Genomic DNA, 23,892 nt, shown 5'->3' on the forward strand with positions numbered 1-23,892 from the left:
GGGAGATGAGTGCACTGAGGAGATGGCTGCACTAGGGAGATGGGTGCACTGAGGAGATGGCTGCACTAGGGAGATGGGTGCACTGAGGAGATGGCTGCACTAGGGAGATGGGTGCACTGAGGAGATGGCTGCACTAGGGAGATGGGTGCACTGAGGAGATGGCTGCACTAGGGAGATGGGTGCACTGAGGAGATGGGTGCACTGAGGAGATGGCTGCACTGAGCATATGGCTGCGCTAGGGAGATGGCTGCACTGGGGAGATGGCTGCACTAGGGAGATGGGTGCACTGAGGTGATGGCTGCACTAGGGAGATGGGTGCGCTGAGGATATGGCTGCACTGGGGAGATGGCTGCACTGGGGAGATGGCTGCACTAGGGAGATGGGTGCACTGGGGAGATGGCTGCACTGGGGAGATGGCTGCACTGGGGAGATGGGTGCACTGAGGAGATGGCTGCACTGAGCATATGGCTGCACTAGGGAGATGGGTGCACTGAGGTGATGGCTGCACTAGGGAGATGGGTGCGCTGAGGATATGGCTGCACTGGGGAGATGGCTGCACTGGGGAGATGGCTGCACTGGGGAGATGGGTGCACTGGGGAGATGGCTGCACTGGGGAGATGGGTGCACTGAGGTGATGACTGCACTGGGGAGATGGCTGCACTGGGGAGATGGCTGCACTGGAGAAACGGATGCACTGGGGAAACGGGTGCACTGAGGAGATGGCTGCACTAGGGTGATGGCTACACTAAGGAGATGGGTGAACTGAGGTGATGGCTGCACTAGGAAGATGAGTGCACTGAGGTGATGGCTGCACTAGAGAGATGGGTGCACTGAGGTGATGGCTGCACTAGGGAGATGGGTGCACTGAGGTGATGACTGCACTAGGGAGATGGGTGCACTGAGGTGATGGCTGCACTAGGGAGATGGGTGCACTGAGGTGATGGCTGCACTAGGGAGATGGGTGCACTGAGGTGATGGCTGCACTAGGGAGATGGGTGCACTGAGGAGATGGCTGCACTGGGGAAACGGGTGCACTAGGGAGATGGCTGCACTAGGGAGAAAGGCTACTTTCACATCAGCGATTTTTGTCAAAGTGTCTGCATTAGTCATACTCACCAATGGGAAGGCAGCACTAAAAGTGCCTAGGGCAGCATAAACTCTTAATACGGCCCTGCTGGATAGTTCATCCGATTGTAACAGACAGTATCGGGCCCCACACTCCTTTATTGTTTCTGTAGCACTGTACGTTTTGAACATTACTATCCGTTCCTCCTGGAATATCCCTACAATGACTATTCCTGTCTGTCCCTGGGATTACCTGTCCAGTTCCGCAGTGCACCCGGGGTCCATTACCTTCCCGTCTCACGGTTCCATGTCCTATACCAAGCCTTGAGCTTCAGACATTGCAGGAATGTCCGCAAGGGATACTAGTAAGGTCTCCCACTGCCATGAATGTGCCTTGCTGGCAAAAACAGCTCACTGCAATTGAACTTGACTTTGTTTACTGATAATCCCTATCAGACTATCAGGAAGTGCCTGCTTATCACTAGCCCCCACCCCTCCCACTGTGGGCTAGTCCCAAACATTAACTGTATCTTATCCTGTACCTTCAGCTAACTACAGTTACTATCCTATAACAGTATGTACTAAGCCTATTGTCCTTATGTCCTAGATCCTAATGTATGTCTTTACTCCATGCTGTTCACTGTAAAATACATGATATTATATACATGATGTGATTTTTGTCTTCAGGAATATGAACATGACAGAAAATTCATGCTGCGAATGTCAATGGGTATTTCACTCTTTGCAATGCAATGGGATAAATGTCCATATTTATCGCTGCAGGTTTTGCTACACTATCCCCTTTGCAGGAGGGCAGCAGTGGAAATTCACATGATGGCAAAGCGCATGGCTACGAATGGCTGGAATGTAAATTTCACTGAGGAAATTTGTAACCACTTGTATTTTAGGTGTAGTTGCAGCCAAGTACTTCAGACTCCATTCCCACTGGGACGCGGGTCATCTCCTGTGTGTACACAGTCTTATTCTTTTGGTGGAATGTGCTTTTGTCAGACAGGGTCTCATTTATCAAATATTGTTCAATACATGATGCAGTTCGCTTCCTCTTTGTATAAACAAGAGCAGGAAATAAATGGAAATTCTAGTTTTGTTGGGTATGTTAATCCAAAACAGCAGCGACAGAATCTCATTAAATCCAGAGGAGCCAGACGTTCTTCTGCAAGTCCTTGTAGAAAGCAAACCGAGGGCAGACCTGGTGCTAACGCTGTGTCCTCCGAGCAGCCTGTGCCTCTATACACTTATACGCTGGGTACTTTAGTAGATAAACGACGAGGAGCTGATCGCTGCTTCTGTCTGTATGTAGTGCCAAGCTTTGCACTGATGTGGGGCAACATCCCGAAACATGTGTCTGCAAATTAAGATTCTGGTTTGAATTTTATCCGAAGTCATGTGGCCAGGTTCATTAAAGGGTTGTTACTGACTGTTAGGATCGCTTCTTCCAATAGGTGACGCTAGAGTTCTAGTCCTACTCCTCTCTGAAGAGAGAATTTGCATAAGTACTGCTCCTGCACAGGGGCCCCCATGGGTCAGTCCCAGTCTGATAGTGGTCCGGTCCCAACACTTTAGTTATGGGAATAGTGAATGCTTTTGGAACAGGACCCCTACAATCCATTGAAGAATACAGGGGCCAGCTATAAATTATATAATGCAGAGAACTTCTATTTGATGCTTACATGCTTGCAGTCTTCATTGGCCCCTATCTCCTCCCTCTCATGTCCTGATTCTGCATTGAAGCATTACAATGAAACACTTCAAACTGCCCTGGATGAATTTGCACCCCCTATAAATAGAACACCACAACACAGACGGCGACAACCCTGGCACACGGTGCAAACACGTTTCCTGCAGCGGTGCTCCAGGTGCGCCGAACGTCTGTGGAGAAAATCCAATCTACACGAAGATTTCATCCATTTTAAGTTTATGCTCAGAACATACAACACTGCCCTTCACCTCTCCAAACAAACCTATTTCAACACCCTCATCACCTCACTGTCCAATAACCCGAAACGTCTCTTTGACACTTTTCATTATCTACTCAATCCAAGAGTACAGGCCCCAACCACGGAGCTCCGAGCTGACGATCTGGCCAATTACTTCAAAGAAAAAATTGACCAGATCCGACAGGAAATTATCTCCAAATCCCCTCATACCATGCACTGTCCTCCCTCCCCCACTGCATCTAACTCACTCTCTGATTTTGAACCAGTCACAGAAGAAGAAGTAAGCAGGCTCCTTGCATCTTCTCGCCCAACTACTTGCACCAGTGACCCATTTCCGTCACATCTCCTCCAGTCCCTTTCCCCTGCTGTCACCCCTCACCTAACTAAAATATTTAACCTCTCTCTCTCTTCTGGTATTTTTCCCTCCTCATTTAAGCATGCCATCATACATCCACTACTTAAAAAACCATCCCTCGACCAAAACTGTGCCGCTAACTATAGACCTGTCTCTAATTTTCCCTTCATCTCTAAACTCCTGGAACGCCTGGTCCACTCCCGTCTTATCCGCTATCTCTCAGAAAACTCTCTTCTCGACCCTCTCCAATCCGGTTTCCGCTCTTTACACTCCACTGAAACTGCCCTCACTAAAGTCTCTAATGATCTGCTAACAGCTAAATCAAATGGTCATTACTCCATGCTAATTCTCTTGGATCTCTCTGCAGCATTCGACACTGTGGATCATCAGCTCCTCCTCACTATGCTCCATTCCATTGGCCTCAAGGACACCGTTCTCTCCTGGTTCTCCTCCTATCTCTCCGACCGCTCCTTTACTGTTTCTTTTGCCGGTTCCTCCTCCTCTCACCTTCCCCTTACTGTTGGGGTTCCTCAAGGATCGGTTCTAGGCCCCCTCCTCTTCTCCTTGTACACTGCCCCTATTGGTCAAACAATCAGTAGATTTGGTTTCCAGTACCATCTCTATGCTGATGACACCCAATTATACGCTTCTTCTCCTGACATCACGCCAGCCTTTCTAGAAAACACTGGCGATTGTCTAAACGCTGTGTCTAATATCATGTCCTCACTATATCTGAAACTGAACCTGTCAAAGACTGAACTCCTGGTGTTTCCTCCCGCTACTAATGCACCTATACCCGACATTGCTATTTCTGTGTGTGGTTCCACTATTACTCCCCAGCAACATGCCCGCTGTCTTGGGGTCATACTTGATTCCGAGCTTTCCTTTGCCCCCCACATTCGATCACTGGCTCGCTCTTGTCATCTGCACCTCAAAAACATTTCTAGAATTCGACCTTTTCTTACTTTTGACTCTGCAAAAACTCTTACTGTTTCTCTTATTCATTCTCGTCTCGACTATTGTAACTCTCTTCTAATCGGTCTCCCTCTTACCAAACTCTCCCCTCTCCAATCTGTCTTGAATGCTGCAGCCAGGATCATATTCCTCACCAATCGTTACACCGATGCCTCTACCTTGTGCCAGTCATTACACTGGCTACCCATCCACTCCAGAATTCAGTATAAACTTATTACCCTCACCCACAAAGCCTTCCATGGCTCAGCACCACCCTACATCTCCTCCCTTGTTTCAGTATACCACCCTACCCGCGCCCTCCGTTCTGCTGATGACCTGAGGTTAGTATCCTCAATAGTCAGAACCTCCCACTCCCGTCTCCAAGACTTTACACGTGCCGCGCCAATTCTTTGGAATGCACTTCCCAGGTCAATACGATTAGTCCCCAATCCCCACAATTTTAAGCGTGTCCTGAAAACGCATTTATTCAGACTGGCCTATCGCCTCAACACATTAACCTAACCTATCCCTGTGTGGCAGAGCCAAAAGTTTTACCATAACCAGGTTCCCAGCATCATGTTCCCACATGCTTTATGCATCCATTAGCCCTCTGTGTCCGTACTGTCACACACCTAACATTATGGCTGGTCCATACAATCAGGGCAATTGTTACCACCCACCTTTCGTGTCTACCTCTTTCCTCATAGACTGTAAGCTTGCGAGCAGGGTCCTCATTCCTCTTGGTATCTGTTATGATCGATGTGATTATTGTTATGCTGTAATGTCTATTGTCTGTACAAATCCCCTCCGAAATGTAAAGTGCTGCGGAATATGTCGGCGCTATAGAAATAACATTTATTATTATTATTATTACATATGACACTATCGGTACATTTATTAGATACATGCCCCTTTTCTCCAGATATAACAAGTCTGTGCACTCTGCAATGTCTCTCTATATTTAATACTACTGCTCTTTCCCATTGGGGCAGAGGAAGAATGCAGCTGTTGTTCTAGAACCCCCCATTCACCAGAAGGGGGCGGTGTTGTAGTTCCCTCTGTCACACAGGCAGCTCGCCTGTCACTCTCTCTCTGTGGAGCAGGCAGCACACAGTAAGTTTGTCTCTTCTTTAGCCCATTAGACATTTTGCAAATAGTTTTAACCCTTTAAGTGCTTAGTGATTGCCCTGCACTCTGACACAACCTCTGCATCATTATCTTTGTTGCTGTCTTTTCAGGAATTTTACTTTTCCTGAGGTTTCAGACTAATTCTAAGCTGTAAATTTTGTGATCAGTTGACTGTTGTGATAATCTTCAGTAGGTACAGCAACTGTTGATGGGTGAAATGTTTGGCGAACTATTGAATCGGAGTTTGGGTGTAAAATGTAAGGCTATGTGCACACGGCGTCTTTACAATAACGGGGGTCATTTTCCTGAAGTGTCTACACCGACTTCTTTTTAGTCGTTTTTGCGGCATCTTTGCCCTTTACGTTCAAGTTTATCAAGTCTGCAACATCCAGATGAAGCCGCTACATTACTGCATAATGTGAGTGGGGTCAGCTTGTGATCCCCGGGTGCTACGACATTACTGCCTAATACAGGTGAGTGGAGTCAGCCTGTGATCCCCAGGTGCCGCTACATTACTGCCTAATGCAGGTGAGTGGGGTCAGCTTGTGATCCCCAAGTGCTGCAACATTACTGCCTAATGCAGGTGAGTGGGGTCATCTTGTGATCCCCAGGTGCTGCGACATTGCTGCCTAATGCAGGTGAGTGGGGTCAGCTTGTGATCCCCGGGTGCTGCGACATTACTGCCTAATGCAGGTGAGTGGGGTCAACCTGTGATCCCCAGGTGCCGCTACATTACTGCCTAATGCAGCTGAGTGGGGTCAGCCTGTGATCCCCGGGTGCTGCGACATTACTGCCTAATGCAGGTGAGTGGGGTCAGTCTGTGATCCCCAGGTGCTACGACATTACTGACTAATGCAGGTGAGTGGGGTCAGCCTGTGATCCCCAGGTGCCGCTACATTACTGCCTAATGCAGGTGAGTGGGGTCAGCTTGTGATCCCCGGGTGCTGCGACATTACTGCCTAATGTAGGTGAGTGGGTTCAGCTTGTGATCCCCGAGTGCTGCGACATTGCTGCCTAATGCAAGTGAGTGGGGTCAGCTTGTGATCCCCGAGTGCTGCGACATTACTGCCTAATGCAGGTGAGTGGGGTCAGCTTGTGATCCCCGAGTGCTGCGACATTGCTGCCTAATGCAGGTGAGTGGGGTCAGCTTGTGATCCCCGAGTGCTGCGACATTACTGCCTCATGCAGGTGAGTGGGGTCAGCTTGTGATCCCCGGGTGCTGCGACATTACTGCCTAATGCAGGTGAGTGGGGTCCGCTTGTCATCCCCGGGTACTGCGACATTACTGCCTAATGCAGGTGAGTAGGGTCAGCCTGTGAACCCCAGGTGCCGCTACATTACTGCCTAATGCAGGTGAGTGGGGTCAGCTTGTGATCCCCGGGTACTGCGACATTACTGCCTAATGCAGGTGAGTGGGGTCAGCCTGTGATCCCCTTGGTGCTGCTACATTACTGCCTAATGCAGGTGAGTGGGGTCAGCTTGTGATCCCCGGGTGCTGCGATATTACTGCCTAATGCAGGTGAGTGGGGTCAGCTTCTGATCCCCGGGTGCTACGACATTACTGCCTAGTGCAGGTGAGTGGGGTCAGCTTGTGATCCCCGAGTGCTGTGACATTACTGCCTAATGCAGGTGAGTGGGGTCAGCTTGTGATCCCTGGGTACTGCGACATTACTGCCTAATGCAGGTGAGTGGGGTCAACCTGTGATCCCCAGGTGCCGCTACATTACTGCCTAATGCAGCTGAGTGGGGTCAGCCTGTGATCCCCGGGTGCTGCAACATTACTGCCTAATGCAGGTGAGTGGGGTCATCTTGTGATCCCCAGGTGCTGCGACATTGCTGCCTAATGCAGGTGAGTGGGGTCAGCTTGTGATCCCCGGGTGCTGCGACATTACTGCCTAATGCAGGTGAGTGGGGTCAACCTGTGATCCCCAGGTGCCGCTACATTACTGCCTAATGCAGCTGAGTGGGGTCAGCCTGTGATCCCCGGGTGCTGCGACATTACTGCCTAATGCAGGTGAGTGGGGTCAGTCTGTGATCCCCAGGTGCTACGACATTACTGACTAATGCAGGTGAGTGGGGTCAGCCTGTGATCCCCAGGTGCCGCTACATTACTGCCTAATGCAGGTGAGTGGGGTCAGCTTGTGATCCCCGGGTGCTGCGACATTACTGCCTAATGTAGGTGAGTGGGTTCAGCTTGTGATCCCCGAGTGCTGCGACATTGCTGCCTAATGCAAGTGAGTGGGGTCAGCTTGTGATCCCCGAGTGCTGCGACATTACTGCCTAATGCAGGTGAGTGGGGTCAGCTTGTGATCCCCGAGTGCTGCGACATTGCTGCCTAATGCAGGTGAGTGGGGTCAGCTTGTGATCCCCGAGTGCTGCGACATTACTGCCTCATGCAGGTGAGTGGGGTCAGCTTGTGATCCCCGGGTGCTGCGACATTACTGCCTAATGCAGGTGAGTGGGGTCCGCTTGTCATCCCCGGGTACTGCGACATTACTGCCTAATGCAGGTGAGTAGGGTCAGCCTGTGAACCCCAGGTGCCGCTACATTACTGCCTAATGCAGGTGAGTGGGGTCAGCTTGTGATCCCCGGGTACTGCGACATTACTGCCTAATGCAGGTGAGTGGGGTCAGCCTGTGATCCCCTTGGTGCTGCTACATTACTGCCTAATGCAGGTGAGTGGGGTCAGCTTGTGATCCCCGGGTGCTGCGATATTACTGCCTAATGCAGGTGAGTGGGGTCAGCTTCTGATCCCCGGGTGCTACGACATTACTGCCTAGTGCAGGTGAGTGGGGTCAGCTTGTGATCCCCGAGTGCTGTGACATTACTGCCTAATGCAGGTGAGTGGGGTCAGCTTGTGATCCCTGGGTACTGCGACATTACTGCCTAATGCAGGTGAGTGGGGTCAGCCTGTGATCCCCAGGTGCCGCTGCATTACTGCCTAATGCAGGTGAGTGGGGTCAGCTTGTGATCCCCGGGTACTGCGACATTACTGCCTAATGCAGGTGAGTGGGGTCAGCCTGTGATCCCCAGGTGCCGCTACATTACTGCCTAATGCAGGTGAGTGGGGTCAGCTTGTGATCCCCGGGTGCTGCGACATTACTGCATAATGCAGGTGAGTGGGGTCAGCTTGTGATCTCCGGGTGCTGCGACATTACTGCGTAATGCAGGTGATTGGGGTCAGCTTGTGATCCCCGAGTGCTGCGACATTACTGCCTAATGCAGGTCAGTGGGGTCAGCTTGTGATCCCTGGGTGCTGCGACATTACTGCCTAATGCAGGTCAGTGGGGTCAGCTTGTGATCCCTGGGTGCTGCGACATTACTGCCTAATGCAGGTGAGTGGGGTCAGCTTGTGATCCCCAGGAGCTGCGACAAACTAGTAACAAAACTTTGGAAGCAGTTGGACTTATTGCTACTTTCTTGTTTGTCATGACGCCCTAGGGGGTCGCATTGTGACCTCATTCACCTGTTTTACCCAGAGTGATCTGTTATTGTGCAACCTGACGTCATCTAACCCCAGTCGTTTTTTACAGTACCAGAAAAGCCTATGAGATTTCAGATATCTCATTGTGCTTTTTTTTGTCATCAGTATTTTGTGCTTTGCATGGTTTTTTGGACATAGAGCATGTCACTTTTTCAGCATTTTTTTTCAGTGTTTTTCAACCATTGATTTGAATGGGTGGTGAAAAATGCACCAAAAATGCAGGTATCATTTTTTTTGCAGTGTTTGTGCCAAAACCTTATTTTTTAGAATAGGACTTTGTTTCAATACTAAAACGCCTTGAGAAATGTAAGAACAAAAAATGCTTTTTTCTGCAACTTCTTTCCTGCCAAGAGATCAGGTTTTGCTTCAGAGACAAAAATGCTGAAAAACGCTTAGTGTGAACTTACCCTTAGGTTCATTATATTGCTGCCATTATTCTCATCATCATCGTCGCAATATCTGCCATTATCCTTTGTTACCCTCTGAGAAAATGACTTTTTTTTTTTCTGAGGCATCTTTTTCATCATATATTTGTTTGTTTCCTAGCCTTCGCTGGGTTTTTGAGCATTTTTCCAACATTTATATGGTGTCTCTTTTTTTTTTCCTTGCATTTTTCACTACCAGTGGTTTTTAAAGCAAAAACTTTGGCAAAACACTCAAAAAGTAACCTGGCATTTTCCAATGTTTTTTTTTAGCTTTTTTTTTACTTCTTTTTCATAAAATACAGAGTGTCTTCAGAGCCGAGAACACCTGAAGAATGGTCAGGTCACTTATTTTAACGGTTAAAAGGCGCTCAGACAAGTGAACAGCCAGTCGTTTTACATAGAAATGAATATGTTCATTGTTTTGAGCATTTAGTGGTTTTCAAGTTGTTTTCAGACTGGAATCTTGCTTAAAAAATACATAATGTGCATTTATCCTTGAAGAAGATTGGTCACCATGTCCGGAGTGTGGAGTTTTACCTATTATTTTATTCCTCCTGCTCCTGAGCATGCATTTTTTTCTTTAACCTCTTAGTGACTGAGCCCATTTTGACCTTAATGGTCAGGCCAATTTTTTTTAAATCTGACCAGTGTCACTTTATATGGTAATAACTCTGGAACGCTTCAATGAATCCCGCTGATTCTGAGACTGTTTTTTGGTGACATATTGTGCTTCATGATAGTGGTATAATTTCTTCAATATGACTTGCGTTTATCTGAGAAAATATCGGAAATTTGGCTAACATTTTGAAATTTTCAAACTGTTAAGTCTTATGCCCTTAAACCAGAGTTATGTAACACAAAATAGTTAATAAATAATTTACTGCATGTCTACTTTAAATCTGCATCATTTTTCAAACATCATTTTTTTTTTGTTAGGAAGTTATAAGGGTTAAAAGTTGATCAGCAATTTCTAATTTTTTCAACAAAATTTACAAACCCATTTTGTTAGGGATCGCACCACATTTGAAGTGGGAGGCCAAATTAAAATCATTCTAAAAACTGAACCCCTCAAAGGCCTCAAAAACAAATTCAAGAAGTTTATTAACACTTCAGGTGCTTCACAGGAACTAAAGGAATGTGGAAGGGAAAACTTTAACATTTTCCTGTTTTTCACAAAATTTTCTTTTAGCCCCCAATTTTTTATTTTCATAATGATAGCAGGGCAAACTGAACCCCAAAAACCTTTTCTGGCTCCATGGGAGTGATTCAGAAATGCTTCAGGTACAGTTTGCACTTAATGTGGTCTTGCTTTTAATACATTTAGGAGGCCGCAATAGCCCAGCGAATATAACAAACGTAGAGTAGGACTGCCCCATATGAGAATGCCTTGACATGGCGGGGTGGCTCAAATAATTGATCAATTTTTTGCTAAATGTCTCATTTTGAAATAGTTAGAAATCGATATGTGCATATGCACTTTATGTATTGCGTTCTGACCATAAGCAGCGCTGGCTTCTCCCCTTTTTTATTTGATATTGGTTGTGGCTGACAACCACTGTTGCTGTGCGCGCTGGGTTATGTTCGCTGTTCTTTCTGTGTTCATTGTGAGTGATCTAGGCTGTTGTGCACCTGTTTGATTGTGCACCTGTGTCTGGGCCTGTATCACCCTTCATCTGTGGTGCTGGTCAGGCAGTGTGGAGGTTAGCACTGAAATGTCTATGTCTGGACTTGGTCAACCTTTATCTGCACTCGCCTTTTCTTGCTCCATGGGAGTGATTCAGAAACGCTTCAGGTACAATTTGCATTTAATGTGGTCTTGTTTTTAATACATTTAGGAGGCCGTAATGGCACAGCGAATATAAAAAACGTAGAGGAGGACTGCCCTAAATGAGAATGCCCTGGTGGGGTGGCTCAAATAATTGATACATTTTTTGCTAAATGTCTTATTTTGAAATACAGTTAAAAATCAATATGTGCATATGCACTTTACAGTATGTATTGCGTTCTGACCATAAGCAGCACTGGCTTCTCCCCTTCTTTTATCCAAAATTTGATGTTCCTTTTCCCCTGAGTATGCCGAAACCCCATATGTGGGGGAAATCTACTGTTTTGGCGCATGGCGGGGCTCGGAAGGAAAGCATCATCGTTTGACTTTTTGAACACAAATATGGTTGGAATCAAGAGCGGACACCATGTCACTTAAGAGAATCCCAGATGTGCCTAAACAGTGGAAACCCCCCACAAGTGACCGCATTTTGGAAACTAGACCCCTCAAGGAATGTATCTAGATGTGTGGAGAGCACCTTGAATCCCCAGGTGTTTCACAGAAGGTTATCACATAAAGCAATGAAAATAAAACAAAAAATCAAATTTTTCTCACAAAAATGCACTTTTAGCCCCATTTTTTTTTATTTTCACAAGGATAACAGGATAAAATTGACCTCAAAATTTGCTGTGTAATTTGTCCTAAATATGCTGATACCCTATATCTGAAGGAAAACTACTGATTGGGCGCACGGCAGAGCTCGGAAAGGAAGGAGTGACGTTGATGGAATTGCCTGCGGGCATCATGTTGCATTTGGAGAAACCCAGATGTGTCTAAACAGTGGAAACCCTCCGCAAGTTACCCCATTTTGGAAACTACACCCCCCAAATATTTTATACAGGGGTACAGTGAGCATTCTGAACCTACAGGTACTACACAGATTTTGTTAACATTAGGTTGTCATATTGAAAGTTTTAATTTTTTTCACAAAAATGTTGTTTTAGCCCCAAATTTGTAATTTTCACAATGGGAAATAAGAGAAAATGGACCCCATAATTTGTTACACAATTTCTCCCGAGTGCAATACCCCATATGTGGGGAAAAAAATGTACGTTTGGGCACATAGCATGGCAAGGAACGAGCGCTATTTGTCTGGAATACAGTCCTGCGCATTGTTATTTCCATTCTATTTTGGAATCTAGACCCATCAAGGAATTAATCTAGGTGTGTACTGAGCATTTTAACCTACAGGTGATTCATAAAACTTTATAACAGTTAGATTTGAGAACAAAAACATTTTTTTTCTTCAAAAATACTGTTTTAGCACCAAATTTATAATTTACATGAGGGTAATTGGGAGAAATTGGAACCCATAACATGTAATACAATTTCTCCCGAATGCGGCAGTACACCATATGTGGTTGTATACTACTGTTTGAGCGCACGGCAGGGATCGGATGGGAAGAGTGCTACTTGACTTTTAGAACACAGATTTCATTTGAATAGATCGTGTGCTCCATAAACCGAGCCCCTGAGGTGCCAGAACAGCAGAAACCCCTTCCTTCCCCGGAGGACCTCCATATTGGAAACGTCACTGCCTAAGGAATTCATCTAGGGGTGTAGTGAGTATTTTGAACCCATGGGTGTCTCACAGAATTTTATAGCATTAGGATATGGAATTATGACATTTTAATGGTAAAAATGTAATTTTTATATGTGCTGCAAATTTGTCAGATAAACAAGGGTTAATAGGTGAAACTGGACCCAATAATATATTGGACAATTTCTCACGGACACCTTGCTGCCCCATATGTCGTCAGAAATTACTGTTAGGCCACACGTCATGGCTGAGAAGGAAGGAGCGCTATTTGGCTTTTGGAGCACAGATTTTGATAGAACAGTTCTCAGGCACCATTTTCGGAGCCCCGAAGGTGCCAAAACAGAAAAAAAATAAAAGTGACCCCATTGTAGAAACTTCACCTCTCAATACATTCATGTATGTCTGCTGAGACTATTTTGTAACATCCATGCCAGGGTTTTTTTCTGGAGAAATGCAAATCTGCCAGTCTAGTGCCCATACATTGTGTCCCGATACAGTGTAGAGCTTCCATATATTGTAGCGCCCCCATACCTTGTGCCCACATACATTGTAGCACCCCCCCATACCTTGTGCCCAGTTTTTGCTTTTGCCAACGCACACTCTGTAAATTAAACATGTGGCCTCTTACTGTGGTTGAGGCACAGTGGGGCTCAGAGCGAAGGGGCACTTGGATGTGGGAGCTCAGAATTCACTGGGTTTTATTTCAGGGGGCGGGGAGCCATGTCATTTTACTGGTAGAACAATGTGGAAACCCCCTATAGTTCTAGTGACAGGTGACAGACCTGAGTGGGGGCTGGTTTTGTATGGGATAAATTGGGGTTTTTATTGGTAACATTTTGGAGTTCATAACATTTTTTGAACACTTCCAGTATAAGGCTGGATCACATTCTTGTGTTCTATGCAGAGCACTTACATTGGGGTTTCCGTGTAGACCCCACAAAAATGCAATTCAGATGAAACCCCCAACAGAACCATCCACCATAAGGCAGATGGAGAAACTTTCCGTTTGGCTTTTGCTCCGGTGATATCCATCTTTGTAGGCATGCACAGATCTGTGGTCGCCCACACTTGTGTTTTAAAAAGACACCTAAAATGATAGGACACCCACGGAACAATGACCAGTTCAAAGCGGCTCCATCGACCTCATTAGATACCTACATACGACTTCTTGATCACTTTGTATTCACTTTTTTGCGAGTCAGTATGATAAAACAATTTTGGCATGTTTTTTTTTTTTTAAGGTGTTCGCCATACGGAATAAATAACATGCCAGTTTTATACAGTCATAGAGGGGGAAACGGGAAAGGAGAGTCTGGTCACCCAAGTTGCAGCATGGATGCTGCTGATTGCTTCACACAAATAAGCCTGGGGAAGACTGAGGCAAAAACTGAGGAACGAAGATCCAGCAAGGCAGTAGGTAAGTATGCTAAAAAACAAGTTTACTGTAGAAAAGTAAAAGTGCATGGTGGTTCCAGTGTGACTGAGACTTGCTTTTTATCATACTTGCCTGTTGCCTCGCTGGATCTTCGTTCCTGTGTTTTATAGAGCGGGTCGCTCCGGACGTGTCAATACCAACTATATGTACTTTTTTTGTTTATTTTTATTTTAACACAAAGACTGTGTTTTGTGTGGCGAAGCGGCTTTTAGTGATTTGTGTGTTCTTTTTTTTATTTCTTTCACATATTTTATTTCATTCTTTTTACTTAGTTCTACTGTGGGACATGTATAATTTTAACTTTATTTTTTGCCTTATACACCGCAGTACTTATGTACTGCAGTGCATGAGACCTGGATCTCCCAGGTTGCCGTACGCTGGGGCCATCACATCATCACAGGGTACCATAGTAACCATCGGAACCCGCGATTCTTGTCGCGGGGGTCTGATGGTTACAAAGGTGGTCTTGTAATCCCCCTTGTATCCAGTTAAATACAGCTGTTACGATTGACAGCAGTATTTACGGGGTTAATCAGCCCCAATTGGCTTAAAAACAGTCCAGGGCCAATACCGCAGGGTGTCAGCTGTCATGTACAGCCGACACCCATGTGAATTTCTGCCGCGTGGCGGCGCTATACACTCATTCCTCAGCACCGTTAAAAAGTGAAGCTGAGGAATAAAGCCCCTTAACGGCCGCCATTAAAAGGCATATTGGGAGTTAATCCTCCACACAGTTCCAGAGATATAGGTAATTTTATTTTGTGTTAATTTTTATGGTCTTTACCCCACCCTTGGTAATGATCATAAAGATAACCACTAAATAATAAGGCCTATATCTCTGGATCCGTATGGAGAATTAACCCCTTCATGACATGCTCCATACTAGTACGGCGCATGTCGTATCCCTCCCTTTGATGTGGACGCCAGCACTGAGCTCACATCTTTCCCTGCACATTTTAGCTGTTTTGATCAGCTCACATGTTCCCCTAACAGCCGTGGGTGGAGTCACGATCCACCCACGACTGTTAACCTGTAAATGCCGCTGTCAATCGCTGACATTGGTATTTAATGTGATCGCGTGGGAAGTGCTCACTAATCCCGCCCATCGGTGACCCCGTGACATGATCTCCAGCAGACCTCTACGGTTGTCATTGCGGAATGCTATGAGTGCCACCCAGTGGTCATCGCTCATAGCAAGAGAGCATTTCTGCTACACACAGGTGATCTGATCTGGACTAAAGCATATGCTGGTGCTTCAAATTATCTTTCTCTGCTCCTCCCTCCATCCATCCTCCCTTCTCCATACAATATCAAAAGTGGCAACTATCATCTTATTCCTCAGAAATATGAAAATGTGTTCATTCAATTAATTCAGATTTTTACTCATGTATTGAGAGTGAAAGATCATGCAGAGAGGAGAAATAAGCTGCTTTCTCTGAAAACATAATGTATTCCAGAAATTCATCTATTCACTTGAACTATTGATTTATGAGCAAAAAAGTGAAAACGATGATACTTTATAACACAATCTGTTAAATTGTGGTATCACATCATAAAACCATTTGTACTGAACAGTAAAAATAACAGGTAGAGGTAATGGCTTTTTTATGACGGGGCATTACGTTATGTTTGACTGTAGAGGTATTGTAATGGCGCCAACTTTTCTAATGGCCGTAGGGAATAGCGCTTAAGTTCTATAAACAAAGCCACTTTTGCACAATTTTGTCTGGCAGACAGGGGAGGCCACGTTATGTGCTGGTGAGCAGAAATTCCTCCTAAGTATCAGCATAGCACTGTAGATTTAATATGCCGACAATAATTGTGCATTTATGTGTGTAAAACTTGTGAAGACACATCACTAGACATATCGACCTCAATGAATAACATGCTTTTCTGTCCCAGGTTCTGTTTTATTTTTTGTTGTTTTTTTTACACCTACCCATCTTATCCTTTCCTACCTATATTACACTGTGATTGACAGTCAGATTCTCATTCGTTGATGCAGTTTATGTCACAGACATGCCATGTGTATTATATGGTGTAATAGAAGAAGTTATCCCCTCTATAAAGTATGGGATATTTTGCATATCTGGGTTCTGGAACATCAAGATCGGGGCTGTTTTGACTGGAGTGGACATGCGCATCCTTGGCATTTGCTCCATTTATTGAATATAGGACTGCCAGACACAAATGCCATGTTGTGTTGGGACCTGTCCCTTGCTCGCATAAATTAAATACTATAGGAGGCCTAAATTCCCCTGATTTTGTCACTTTTTTCTGTTTTGTATCGCGTCATTCCAGTGTAGAAATATTCACCTTTGTTCCTTTTTCAAGCGCGATATGGGAAATTTCTGCTTGCAGTCCAATTGGGAGTTTCCTCAGTCTTCTGTGGGAGTGTACAATTTCAGCCCTCCCTCATACCCAGATGCTTCCAATCAGAGCTCAGTAGCTGAACTTGCAGTCTCAGATGCGGCTGAACCGTGATTGCCAGTGTCTAGAAAGGAAAGGTGAAAACCCATGTCAACAGAGAAGACAGTTGGTTTCAAGCAGAGATTTCACATACTGTGCTCCAAAAGCAACAAATGTAAATATCTCTCCACTGGAGTGACGTATGGCAGAATGGAAAAGAACTCCATAATTAGGGGAACCCAGGGTTTTTTACACAGTATGTAGCTCCAGAGTAGCCGCTCTTCGCTTTCTTACAAGGGTAGGATATATAGCAGGTATTGTCCTCAGAACCCTGTGCTGACAAGATATAAACATTAGCCTTGAGAAGTGTTGTGTCATGGTGTTGACTTAGAGGAATTAGGAGACCACAATACATGACTACCGAGTCCACCCTAGTTCGTAGTCTGTTTATTACAGGAACCGATACAGTCACATTACTAAGATTGTTACTAATTGCTGGAAAAATAATACCAGTACCTCTCCGGGAAATAGATGAGGGTGGAATAAAGAAGTTACTTTAGTTTGTTTAGCACTTCTATATCAGAAACATCTCCTTAGCGAGGATCCCACATCACATCTGCATTACAGATAAAAGTAGAATAAAACGCACTTGTTAATAGAGGACACTTTCCAAAAGGTTTTGCTACAGAGCACTGGGGGTGTTCACAGCTGCACAATGAGCTAACAGTGTTATGTAGGCGGACATCATTATAGAAATCCCTTTATTTGGGAAATAGTTAATATTCCACTAAAGGTGGGGATTATGGGATGCAGTAATGACTAAACTGTCTGGCATGTGTAAACATAACCTTTTTAGATATTTCTAGTAAAGTATCCATAGTTTCATCTGATTCTTGTACAGTTACTTTTTTCAAAGATTCAAGTACTAGGGGGCGAGTTCATCATCTCCTAAATGCAATATTCTGGTGTCAAAAAGTCACAAAATTTGTCACAAGTGGTATTTGCCTAAGTTTTTATGATTTTTTTTGTCTGAAAACGAGACAGGGTTCAACAAAGGGAAAGTGAGGTATCACTGCGTTACAAATTTGCTATACATGTACACCAGAACGCTAAAGATAAAATAAATTTGTTAAGACATTCACCTCTTATTAAATTTGCCACATTGTGCTCTAGCTAACTGTAGTCTCAACACAGACGAATGGAACACCAATCTTCTCTAAGGCTACGGTTCATTTCTGTACCTATTAAGTAAAATTGGTTGCTTGCATTCTTTTTTTTTTTTTTTTTAAATATGCAGAGGTAAAAGCACACCAAAAATTCATCATGGGAACATAGCCTTAGTGTCCATTCAAATCATTGGAACACTAGTTTTTTTTCAGTGGGCTCCCTGTAATGCCTTTTCTCTGGTGATTAATAATTAGATTTTAATACAGGTTTTCACATTTTGATCTCTCAAAACTCAATAGGTCACAGTCTGAATAGTGTAAGGCGGCTGTACGACACCCAGTAGATTGGAGATAAACCTGGAGTAATGCTTTAGTACATATAGGACTAGAAGGGGTTAATCAGCCAAGACAGGTTGATTTTGAGCAGCTAAAGGCTAAGTGCACACGTAACGGAACTCTCGCGGAAATTACCGCGAGAACTCCGGAATTCCAGTCCGCGGGAAAATCGCATTTTAAATTCCCGCGATTTTCCCGCGGAAAAACTAGCATTTTGCACGCGTATTTAGCTTGCAGAATGCAAGCGTTTTCCAAGCGATCTGTAGCATCGCTTGGAGAACTGATTGACAGGTTGGTCACACTCGTCAAACATAGTGTTTGACAGTGTGACCAACTTTTTACTACTGAGGCCGCCTATGCGATGACGTCAGTTCTCGCGGGATCGCGACGTCTCGCGGTAATTCGCGATGACGTCGCGCGAATGACCGCGAGACTTCGCGATCCCGCGAGAAGGGACGTCATCGCGAGCATTTTCGCAAAGGACTACTGGGAACGAGAGCGTGGAGAGAAGCGGGAAGGCTGCGCGGGACGCCGGAGGGTGAGAATAACAATATTTTTTATTTTTAAATTCTTTTTTTTACAGGGATATGGTACCCACAGCCCGGAGGACAGTCTCCTCTCCTCCGGACCGTGGGTACCATCCGCAATTGTTCTGCTTACTTTCCGCATGGTGTGCACAGCCACATGCGGGAAATAAGCGGAACAATGCATTCCTATGGGTGAGGGATCGCCGCGATTCCGCAAATTAATGAGCATGCTGCGGTTTTTACCGCGAAGCGATTCCGCCGCGGTAAAAACCGCAGCATTAGCACAGCATTGCGGAATCCCATAGGAATGCGTGGAGAAACGCAAAAAAAACGCTACGTGTGAACTCAGCCTAAAGAGTTGGGAGAGATGGCTTCTCACCATATCTCCACCCCTGGGTGTGGTTCACTGTTTGTCTCACACATGTCTGTGTGTATGGAGGTGTGTAGATATCTTGAATTAAGTGCCTTTGCTTAAGGATTAAGAATCTGGACTCTAAAAGCCAGGCGGGCTAACCAGCACTATTGTATGGACTTGTTACTTTATGTTTCACTATGTGCCAAAGGCTTTACTTAAGTTTTCCTGTGATGTGGTTTATGAGTACTGAAATAAACCTGTCGGATTTTAGATAGAAACGGTTCCTGTGATACCTTGGATCGCTCCCCAGTGAGTTAGCATTATTCCAATAGTTTTCAACTTACAAACGCCTGAGTTTCCAAGAGGTGTTCAGAGAAGGTGTTATCTGATATGCATATGTAAGAAGGAGGACCAGACCGTGGGTACCTGCATGCCTGGTCCGGAACTGAAAGGGCTGCATCCTCTGTTTCTGGGGGGAAACCTGAAGGAGGTGAACCTTCCCTTGCTGCAAGAGGGAAGGAGAGGAGAGACTGAGTTTCCTGCTGACAAGAGGGGGCGGGGAGAGCCTAGGGAGAGCACGCTGACACAGGGATATAAGAAGGAAAAGCGCGCGCTGCAGCAGGAGTTGGCGCCAAGTGCAGCACGCAGAGAAGAGCGCGCTCTGCTTCCCCCTCCAGAGAGTGCTGACCCTGTGACAGGCCGTGCTGCTGCTGTTCAGAATAGGAGCTGTGGTGCTGGCGGAATTAGCCATGCCAGCAGAGCGGAGTGTGTGGAGCTAAGCCAGGTGCCGTACACTAGGAGACAGTGAGTACCGCACCCACTCTGCCCAAGAGTGCCCACATACTCAAAAGAGCCCTCCTGCTGAGGACTAAGACAGACCGACAGTACGTGGTGAGTGCCCTCTCTGTAAACGTGGACCCGCCAGCCTCCATGACCGGAGGAGACTCCCTTGACAAGCCTGAGACAGTCGCTAGTGCGTGCAGGCCCGGCGTGCACAGTGACAGATCTGAGCCCCTGAGAGTAATAGCTGGACTGACCAAGGAGCGCAGCACTGTCCCTGCGGTGACACGTTCTGAGTGTAGACTTGTGACTAAGAGTGGTGAGAGCAGGACCCCCTCTCACCGCCCAGCATCCTGTTGTTTTCCCCAGAGGCCGTTTCTTCATTGTGGACAGAGACTTGAGAGAGAGACTGCATGTGCCGTTGTTGTCGGTGCCACCGTTGGATTCCTGCCTGACAGAGACTGCGACAAGACAACCCGCGCCGCTGTTGCCGGTGCCACCGTTGGAACCCTGTACTCCCTCACAACAAAAGCCCACAGTCCGATAAGTTTAACATCTTTATTACAGAACTCCCGCCCGTTCCTCACCTACCCTGCCAACCTTCCAGTTCTGCCCCTTTCCTCGCTGTCACCCTACAATCCCTCACTCCCTGCGTGGAGCACATCCCCCTGTAAATAAACCTGTTTAACCCTTGCTCTGCCTCCACGTGCCTGACTGTATCCCACATTCCTACAGGTTATTAGACATACTGTAATTAATATTTTCAAGTAGAAGTTGGTTTAAATTTTCCATCAATAATTCTTTATCCTTTGTGTCAGTAACGTCTATAAATTTAAAACTGGCGGTGTAGTATGGAAAAACCAACTTATTGAGCTAAGAAAAGCACAGCCCGCTGAGTACTAAACATGCTTCTAAAAATTTACAGTGTTTCTAAATTCATGGGAGTGAGGTCCCCTGTCCACGCTCCGCCCCTGGATGACGGTGCTTCCATAGTAAGGGATTACCTGTTGTTACAAGTTTATGGTCTTTTTATCTCAATATCTTTGTCAGCTCTCAACCTTGGAAACCATGAAATTCCACAACGGAACGTTTTCCTTTTTATCTTGCAAATGATGAGCTTTGCAAGAGTTGGGAAGGAGACTACTTATGTCATTATAAAATCATTCTGGCCTAGAGTTGGCACCTGGTCAAGACCTTCAACGGCTGCCTTCACCCCATAAAAAGCTAATACTTCAGGTTGAACTATAACCAAATATGGATTCTAAGATTTTCAACTAATTCAGGCGAAAAAAATCCTTGCTTTTCATGAAAACATTCAGGCTGTTCTGACTCCTGTTGATTCAGAGCAGGCATTCCTGAGTGACATCATCTGTGTATCTGTGTATTTAGCGGAATGATCAGACAAGCTACACAGAAGAACATTTATCCTGGGCCAGTGCATCATTAACTGGTTCACTTTGCCAAATCAGATCTCATACTTTGCACTGACGAGAGCCAACAGCTCGAAACACCGTGTCTGCAAATTGAGATTCTGATTTGGCTTGTATCCTAAGTCATACTACAAGACTCGTTAAAGGGTTGATTGTGACTTGTAGGATCGCTACTACCAATAGGTGGCGCTGTAGAGTAAAAGTCCTCTTTCTTTCTGAAGAGGCAATTTGCATATTATTTTCCCAGAGGAGCATTGCACGGCGAATAAGTCTCCTTACCTTGACAAGCCACAGCTGGCATGTCACTCTCCGCAAGGAGAAACCTTACTTCTTAGACCCTAGTCCAGAGCCTCTCACTTTGCCAAATCAGATCTCATACTTTGCACTGACGAGAGCCAACAGCTCGAAACACCGTGTCTGCAAATTGAGATTCTGATTTGGCTTGTATCCTAAGTCATACTACAAGACTCGTTAAAGGGTTGATTGTGACTTGTAGGATCGCTACTACCAATAGGTGGCGCTGTAGAGTAAAAGTCCTCTTTCTTTCTGAAGAGGCAATTTGCATATAACTGGTTCACAGCTTTTAAGACTAAAATTCATCAGGATTCCTAGTAGCACATGATGAGGATGATCAAGTTCTGCTTTAGATAAATGCTTGAATATTATAGTGTAGTCCTGAAAAATAAACTTTATATTATTTTTTTTACTGTAATGGAACTGTTGAAGCAGGTCTGACATGGCCATAGGTCCCACAAAACATCTGCTGTCCTGTAGTATCTGGCATGGAGACATTAGCAACAAATCCAATATAGCCGGTAAATTGGGAGCTGGACCCTCCTTGGATCAGATTTGTTTTCCACTTATGCTTGATCAGATTGAGATCAGGAGAATATAAAGACCAAGTCAATATCTTAGATGCTTTGTCCTGTTCCATCAAACCAATCCGGACCAGTTTTTGCAGTGTAGCACAGCACACTATGCTGCTGAAAGAGGCCACTGCCATTAGGGAAGAACGTGTTCATGATGGGGTGTACTTGGTCCTTAACTAGCACTATTTCGATAGGTGGTGTCACATTACCATGTAGGCCAGAACCCAAACAGAAGACTGCTCAGAGAATCCCACTGCATCCTCCAGCCTACCTACCACTAGTGCATCTGGGGCCATATCTTCCCCAGGTAAGTGTTGCACATAGCCGGATGTCCACATGATGTGAAAGAAGACATTCATCAGCCTGAGCCACCAGCTTCCAGTGTTCCATTCTCTAGTTCCATCATTAAAGGAGTTTTCTGCTTTTAGAAAACATCTGTTCTCCAACTGCAGTTTGTTTTAAAAAGACAAACTGCGTTTTATTCACCCTTCCCGGATTTAGCACGGAGTCTATGCCACTGATCCTGGTGTGTGATATTGTCTGCAGTGCTGACTTCAACAGCACTGCAGCCAATCAGTGATCTTAGCAACTCTGAGTGGCTCCTGCTGTCCTGTCAACTTGAACTCACTGATTGTCTGATATTAGCACTGCAGCCAATACCAGACACTGGGAGCAGCAGCAGAGACGCAGAGTTGAAGGGTAGGTATGAGTGTCATAATAGAGGGGCTCACATTTGCCAAACTGGAACAAAATGGATAGGTTTTAGGTAAACCCTGCCTATAATTGGAGGGTCCATCTGTTTTGGAGGCTTCCTGGATGTGGAGTTTAAATGCCTCGATTTTGCCTGTTGAAAAGTTTGGGTGCCCCTTACAACTTTTGAGCTAATTTGCTTGATAGACAATCCATGCATGAAAAGGACTGCCAAGCCTTTCTATTGCCATGTAATGATACAGGCAAAGATAAGTGTTTTCCCCTGGTGATAACAGCTGATTGCCTCAATGAGAGAAGCCAGACCAGTGATGAGGGACCGTCATGGGACCTATTATCTCCATTGTTTCAGATAACACAATAGGAAAAATCTGCTTGTCCCTCACCACATTTTTTTTTACCAAATTAGGTCAATTTGCTTGGGTGATCCTTAGTCAAGGTTTAACTACTTGGAAAAATTGTGACTTGGTGAAGGAGAGCGAAAACTGCTGAAAGCTAAAAAATATTTGGCACAGACTCTGTGGCAGGAAAAGGCACCTCGTGTTCCATTTAGATTACATTCACTCGGGAAGGAATTTTAACCAGATGGCTGCACGAGCGCTCCTGAGGTTTCTCTGCTGTTCAGACAAAATGCATGTTTTCATTTCCATACCCCAATAGATCTGCATGATATCAGCTGCTGGAAATAAGCCACTCGTGATGTAATGTGTTTTCCAAAAACTCTTCATGGTGCAGTAATATACGGTGCATGTAAGCGTCTCTCCATGCCTAACCTCACGTTGGGCATAGAACAAAGCAACTGCACGCTGTTTTGGCTTTCTTTATAATAAATCTACATGCTTTATATTGATATGTGGTGAACATGTACAGAAAGAATTAACATGGTACAGATCAGCCTGTCAATTTACATATGGATATTTTTTAGCAGCATATCAATAAAGTGTGTTAAGTTCTCATCGATGTCCACAAGGAGAGACATTACCCCTTACTCCCCCAATCAGAGGCCTCTCGCCTAGTAAAATTAGGTCTCTTGCTTTGCACTGATGAGAGGTAAACAGCCCAAAACACGTGTGTGCAAATGGAGTTTCTGGTTTGTCTTTTATCCTAAGTTGTATGGCAAGGGTTGTTAATGGGTCAATATTG

At 45.3% G+C, this 23,892-nt stretch overlaps 1 protein-coding gene across 4 annotated transcripts in view; it reads left to right on the plus strand.

Annotated features, from left to right (window-relative positions):
• The first annotated feature begins 5,327 nt into the window (after nucleotides 1-5,327).
• The window catches only part of FHL1 (four and a half LIM domains 1), a 66,249-nt gene continuing 47,684 nt past the window's right edge, over nucleotides 5,328-23,892 (plus strand). Inside the window, exons 1-2 of one of the 4 annotated variants that reach the window (XM_073543542.1) lie at nucleotides 5,345-5,445; nucleotides 13,976-14,151. In XM_073543542.1, the coding sequence (XP_073399643.1) occupies nucleotides 14,001-14,151 (151 nt within the window). In that variant the 5' untranslated portion in view covers nucleotides 5,345-5,445; nucleotides 13,976-14,000. Of the gene's footprint in view, nucleotides 5,446-12,042; nucleotides 12,064-13,975; nucleotides 14,152-23,892 lie in introns of those variants that run through there. The other 3 variants (XM_073543543.1, XM_073543545.1, XM_073543547.1) reach the window with 3 other exon arrangements.

Source organism: Dendrobates tinctorius, unplaced genomic scaffold (assembly GCF_039654945.1).
Source record: "Dendrobates tinctorius isolate UK_male_01 unplaced genomic scaffold, ASM3965494v1 ptg000133l, whole genome shotgun sequence".
In the NCBI taxonomy this organism is placed as follows: Eukaryota; Metazoa; Chordata; class Amphibia; order Anura; family Dendrobatidae; genus Dendrobates; species Dendrobates tinctorius.